The sequence below is a fragment of the Acipenser ruthenus genome, chromosome 4 (genome assembly GCF_902713425.1).
Source record: "Acipenser ruthenus chromosome 4, fAciRut3.2 maternal haplotype, whole genome shotgun sequence".
Taxonomy (NCBI): domain Eukaryota; kingdom Metazoa; phylum Chordata; class Actinopteri; order Acipenseriformes; family Acipenseridae; genus Acipenser; species Acipenser ruthenus.
The window spans coordinates 103,495,304-103,502,244 of NC_081192.1; the positions used below are offsets into that span (position 1 = coordinate 103,495,304).

A 6,941-nucleotide genomic window follows, 5' to 3' on the forward strand; every position below is an offset into this window, starting at 1 on the left:
AATCATAGGTAAAACAAGACATTCTTTTTATCCCTGTATGGGATAAGAACATAAGGAATGTTACAAACGAGAAGAGGCTCTTTTTGATTGATCCCAATGACTCAGCATTGGCAGTGTGTAAACCATTCCATACTCACCACTCTTAGTCTGTCTCCATTCAATTTCCAACTGTGTCCACCGGTCCTGGTTTCTATAATCTCCGGATAACAATGGATAGGTTCCCCAGGGCTGTAAAATGCTCTAAAATAAATCCAGCTTTGGGTTCCTCTGGATAGGTACAAGTAGATCTGATCCTCTTAGTCAAGTAGACAAACGTTTCGGCCAGTGCATCACTGTAAAAACTTCACAGAGGATGATATGCAAATCCCTCAGAAGGTTTTGACCCTGTTCCATGTTACATTTCTAAAATCCCCTGCCCTGGAATTACCTATTTCTTACAGCTCACATGTTTCTTTCTCTATTCTGAAACGGCAATCTCCAATGCTGCTCCTTTAACCACCGTAACTAACATTACATTCCTTAAAAAATATGTTTGTGGTTATTGCTGCAGATAGTAAGTCTTGACTTTGCTTTCTCTTTGCAGATACTTTCCCTTGACAGTCAACAGAAGTCAGGGCAGCCATCTCTGGTCCAGGTAAAGAAGTCTCCCAATTTCACCAAGGATGGCAAGAAGGCTCAGCCCACTGTGTCTGGGAAGACGGACTCCAACCTACCGGCCACAGCGTCCACCTCCAGCGTGGATATCAATAGAAAGCCAGAATCCTACGAGAACCCAGGGGCTTCTTCATCTTCCTCCCAGCGGCTGGTGGATCTCAACAAAAGCAGCTCCAATCTGAACATCGCAAGTTACCCTGGCTCTCCCACCCACCTCTCAGCAAAGGAGGCGACTCCCAGCATCGCCTCAGACATCTCCCACCCGTACGCCACCCAGGAGCTGCGGCAGAGACTGCGTCACATGCAGAAGTAAGCACGCCAAACACAGCTCACCCATTTAAAAAGAACGGCTTCCATGAGCAGAGAGAGAAATAAAATGTCAACCACAGTATTGTATTAGTGTTTTCTAGGGCTGCAACGAGGGGTACATTTTGACCTTCGAAGGTTCGGAACACATTACTGAAGGAAAGTTCGAACCTTCGATGGTACTCATTTGCATAATTTACTGGTGATGTCACCATAGCTACTTGTTTATATTTGATTGAAAATCCTATTATTTTACAGGTAATCCATATAATTGGAATAAAACATTCACATGTATTTTAAAAATGTTATATAAAACAGTAATCATGTTTTTATAATTTAAATAAAAATACACATTGTTTATTTACACGTAATTGAGGCTGCTTGTGATACATACAGTAAGCTTGCATTGCAGCAGGACCAACTGCAGCAGACTTAGGCAAAACAAAACTTTATTTAACAGTCACCATTCCAAGCAGGTTATCAGCCACATTTTACTACTACTAAAAGTATTAATAATAATAATATGAACTTACACTTGGATTTAACAAAAACATCCCAAACAGCAGAGGGGTTTCGAGACATTTGGCAGCATTATCCCTAAAATTCAGAGTCTGCAGATTTCACTATTTAAGAGATTAATCAGCTGCTTCTTAGCGCCTCACCACTTCATGTGCTTCAGGTCACATCATCTAGTTGCTAGATAGACAGTGGGGCTGACCTACAGCAGGATGTCACGTTTAAATGTATAAGGTCAGACATATCAAGGTCTTAATACAGTACCAAAATGCAGCATTTTTTGTGAAAATATCTGTTAATGTTGCACTACATACAAGCAGCAAAGCACAGTACAGTATTTGAGTCCTTAAATTAATCTTTCAAGTTGTTTACTTGTATTGTGATATTAACAAGTCCACAGTGTTCTAATATTCTCTGCTTAAAACTAATTCAAGTTAAAAAAGTATGTAGCAAATGATCATTGAACAGAACAGCAAGAGGCCACTAATAATGTTACAGCATTGATTATTCCGTTAACCTCTATAGCCATGCACCAGAAACTGTTTCCAGAACAGCAGCAAAACCAATGAACTGTTTACCTTTGACAGCTACAATACTTGTACTGAGTGGCAGAAATAGGAACATAAAGCTTATTTTAATTGGTCTTTTATGTTTAGCATACCTATTTCAGGAATGAAGGTAGCTAGATATACTTTTTCCTAAATAGGGCAGAGTGAAAGATAATTAAACAAGCTAGCGAGTGTAGCTGTTGGTAATACTGTTTAGGCAGTCATGCAGCAGAGCATGCTATTGTGCCTTTGTTAATTCATTTCTTTCAGATCATTTTGATATAGAGAACGTCTTCATTGCCAGTTATTGCTTTTCTTTAAATGTGGCCGATAAAGTCCAATGGTCTGGAAAATTCTGTAAATTTTGATAAGGGTTACGGTTCTTTAGTCACAAAGATGTGTTTTATTTTTCAACGATGCAAAGTTTTTGAAGTTGCATTAGCACTAATGTTAAGGAATGTTAAATGATGGTGCATGTGTGTTTGTTTACAGCGGAACAGCGCCTCCTCACATGCCTTTGGGCCAAGTCCAGCTGACAGTCAGACACAGTTCTCAGAGGAATAGACTGATTGTGGTTGTACATGCTTGTCGGTGAGTTGAATGTAGCACTGATTCTGGGTGCTGATTTGAGCAGCGGCGTGTTTGTGCTACATAAGGGAAACTTACAAGAAACTAAGTCAAGCAGAGACTCGGATCAGCTAGTGCCTTCATTTTGAAATTCTGAAGGGATGCTTTATTTTTTTAAACGACCAGAACAACCCAAAACAGTCAGAACTCAAGCTGTGCTAAACTGACATTTTGTGTGGTTATACAGCTCTGGCCAACAGTTTAGCATCACCTAGAATGATAGTATTGAGACTTAGTTTAAAAAAAAAAAAAAAAAAAAAAAAACTATATGAACTTAATTTTAGATCTTTTATTTAACATCATGTAATCAAAGAAACTACCAAGTCTACCAGAAGCCATAATAGTAGTATAGTATTTCATATCAGATTTCGAAATAACACATTTTTCAAGTTTTGTCAGTTTTTCCTTAAGTATATGGAAAACTACAAAGCGGTATGCAATTCAGTATGTTAACGTAACATTCAGCAGGTTTCATTCGACTTTGTGAAGCAAAATTAGTTACTTCTATAGGGTGATGCAAATCTTTTGAGCTGTAGATCTGTTTTGGGTTCCAGCTTTATTTGAACCCAGGAGGCTCACTATAGTTTGCATTTCATTTGCAGTAACCTCATAGCCTTCAGTGAAGCCGGCTCAGACCCCTACATCCGAATGTACCTGCTGCCTGATAAGCGGAGGTCAGGAAGGAGGAAAACGGCAGTGGTGAAGAAGACACTAAACCCAGTGTATGATGAGACGTAAGTGACCAGCACCAGCTGCAGCTGTGGTTTTGAAATTATCAGCAATCCAGCAGTAACTGTAATAACTGCAATTTAAATTGGTTTGAATTGTTAAAAAATAGTTTTGGACCCACATTTTAGTTCTACCTTTACAGTCCAACTTGAAGAGGTATGAAATATCACAGAAATCTTACCTGATAACTCCTCTTTAAATTCAGACATACCAGCTGAATTAAGAGAAGATATCTTTGAAAGCCCTTTAGCAATTTTGTACTTGCATAGTATTACAGTATTCTAGAGTCAAGATATGAAAAGAAAAACATGATTTGAAAACAAATAATATACAGAAATAATAATAGAACTGTGTTGCAGAGAAATATTTTGGCACCTACCTAGTAGATATGTAGGAAAAAGGCGAAAAAGTTGGCAGCTGAAATGGTAGCTATTTCTTTAACTAGATGTCAAACAAGGCCAGACAAGGGTTACCTGTAGCACTGACGTGTTCTTTGTGTTTTTAGGTTCGACTTCAATGTTTCACTGATAGAAGTGCACAGAAGAACCCTGGATGTAGCTGTGAAGAACAGCGGGGGCTTCCTGTCAAAAGACAAGGGCCTTCTGGGAAAGGTTGGTTCCTAGGACACAGGGCACCCAGGTGTTGTTCTTGATGTGTTCAATCAGACTAGCTGAGCGGATTTCTCCAAAACTAGCGGTTCAAAGAGGATTGCTTGCTATAGTAGTTAAAAACTTGTGCTTTGTGAAAGTGGTCTCTGGAACATTCAGCACTAGTTTGAGCCATTCCAGGTTTTGCCGTGAGCCTAATTTGGTCCACAGGTCTGAGTGTTTTCTCTATATTGGATGACAAAGCCACAACATACCCTTTTAGGGAATACAATTTCATATTTCAGAGCTCTTTTAAATGACTGTTTTCAGAATAAGAAGTATCTGCTGTATATACTCTTTTATGATTGTATTCTAATCTCATTTCTGCAATTGCAGGCACTCATAGATTTGACATCTGAAGATATAAACAAAGGCTGGACTCAGTGGTGAGTGACGATTGAATATATTTGGGGCTGGGGGACAGGGTGCGTTGCTTTGTCACGGTCCACCTTGCTGACCAGTTCCTCTTTCAGAGGGTGGTGGCTTCCTTCTGCCCTTGAGATGCAGGAACAACAGTCAAATCTATAAGCTCTAACATCACAAATACCCCAAAGAAGAAACCATGATCCAGACTTTGAATTAACAATGGTACTGGACAAGTGTCCAGTACCATTTCAGTTAGTCCAAAAATGAATCAGATGGTGTGACAGGGATGGCTGTAGGGCTGACTTCAGACATGGAAATGAATCCACAACACAGTACCAGACTGGGGTACAACTGCACTTCTTGCGCATTTATTCAAAATAAAAGATTTTTAAAAATCAGACACGGTTACAAAACAAAAGGCATGAGGACCAAACAAACAAACAGAATACAGAACAAACAAGTATCGTGCTACTGTAAACTAGCTCGTGTAGCAATTGTTAGTTTTTAATTTACTGTCCTCTCTCCCGTTCTCCACTCACTAAACACCCAACCCCGAGTGAGTGAAACACTACATATTATATGCAGCTGTACCAAGACTCGATTGCTAATCAATCATCCAATTGGAATCTTGGTACATCTGCACGTACTAATACCCACTGTAATCTGCACGTGGAGTGCCTAAATACAAAAAAACATTTTAACAACTCGTGCTACATAACCCCACATTATATCCCATGCACCAATACATATACACCAACATTAACACACCACATACAACATAAAACACAAAAGTAAGCACAGGGGCATAGATGGGTATGGATCCTGCTCCCTAACCCCAAAGAGGATGTCCCTCTAGGCATGTTTTCTGAGCAATATGGCTAAGCCAAGTGCAGTAAATAATAATCACAAAGAATAACGCATTAAACATTCATTTTATTTTGTATTGATGTGTGTATATATTACATGGATAGTAGCTATATTTGCAATGTCCCATGGTAAAATAAAGCTATATTTGCAATGTCCCATGGTCTTGTGGTTTATGATGTACATAACCCCTCGTAATGTACTGCAGCCCATATATTATTCTATAAAGATGTATTGTTTACTTTATCTTACAGGTATGACCTAACAGAAGATGGTACCCAGCAATCAGTGCAAGCCTAGACTAAATGCCAGGACAGTACCGCAGCACACTTCTACCAAGCTTTCATCATCAGCTATATTATCATCACAAAATTTTTTTACAGCTTTCTATTTTAGCCAAATGGGAACATCATTTTTGTTTTTTATTATTGTAAATTGCTTTTGTCACTTTTTCAATTGTTTATTACCCAATTTAATGCTAATATTCCCTTTATTAATTATTTTGTGCAATAAAACATAAAGGAAGCATGTGGTGTATTAAAAAAAGAAAATACTGTGATAACAGTATGTTTTGCTGAAGCTGGTCCCGTTTACTTCCCGCCTTGTTTTGTATGTCGGTGATGTTGGTAGAACATGTTAAAATGCATCATGATGTCAGACGGATTTGGAGAAGGCCTGGGATGCAAAGGGAGAATTATTTGTTTTCTTTAGTCATTTGAAAGGAAGGTTAATCCACTTTTACACATGCTTTGCAGGTAAACTCATGTATTGTCAGGTTCTATTCGCTGCAGGTTGTTTTTTTTTAATTATTTTTTTTGTTTTCTTATGTAAAAATGTAAAAAAAAAAAAAAAAACAACACTAGCTGCCAAAGAGACAATTATTTCGTTTTTGGTCCACTTGGGTTTTAAAGCCAAAAAATGTATACAAAGAATTGCACATGCAGTATTTCTCTTGCTATTTTATTGCACTATACTTTATTAACGCCTCAGCATTTTACCTGAATGTCAGAAAGCTTTGGGCATTACAATCAAAAAATGTTGTAGTGACAAGTGTTAATGTAGCTCATACTACATAGCCCGGCATGCTTTTATACCTAATACATTACAGCTTTCACTCCAAAAAAATCTGCCTGGCTATGTAGAACTATCTTCAGACATATTTTTTATTTTTTAGAAGACTAAGTTATATTGGGAACAATTGGATGAAGCTCAGAGATTTTATTGCATGTCACAGCCAGGTACATATTTATGAATGTATACAAAGTAATTACTTTATATTTACATTTACAGCTTAAAAGTCACAATTGTAATTTGGTTAAGTTTTTTTTTTTTTTTTTTTTTAAACTGTTTTACACTAAATGAAGGGAAATAATGATTATTGATTGATTGGAGTGGTTCTAAATGTAAAAGCGATTACAGCAACTCTTCAGAGCTGTCTTTTCCTGTTTTGTTAACAAATTCACATTTGTATAGCATCATGCAAATTCAACAGATGCAACATTACCTATGTGGGCCATGAAATAAATAATGTCTCTGAAGGAATACTGCAGAGATTTCCAATGGAAGCTAAATGCCTTCTCAATGTACTTAATTTATCCTGTGCCTTAAAAACACAATGGGCGGAGATGTAAGAGTAAAAGTATTATACCTGTTGACATAAAGAAGCTTTTCACGTTTACAAGTT

General features: G+C 37.7%; 1 protein-coding gene across 3 annotated transcripts in view; it reads left to right on the forward strand.

The window, feature by feature from the left end:
* The window catches only part of LOC117399467 (extended synaptotagmin-2-like), a 76,522-nt gene extending 69,581 nt beyond the window's left edge, over positions 1-6,941 (forward strand). For all 3 annotated transcript variants that reach the window (XM_059023306.1, XM_059023307.1, XM_059023308.1), the window contains 6 exons: positions 584-963; positions 2,517-2,615; positions 3,254-3,385; positions 3,886-3,991; positions 4,364-4,413; positions 5,512-6,941. In XM_059023306.1, coding sequence (XP_058879289.1) covers positions 584-963; positions 2,517-2,615; positions 3,254-3,385; positions 3,886-3,991; positions 4,364-4,413; positions 5,512-5,557 — 813 coding nt within the window. In that variant the 3' untranslated portion in view covers positions 5,558-6,941. The remainder of the gene's footprint in view (positions 1-583; positions 964-2,516; positions 2,616-3,253; positions 3,386-3,885; positions 3,992-4,363; positions 4,414-5,511) is intronic.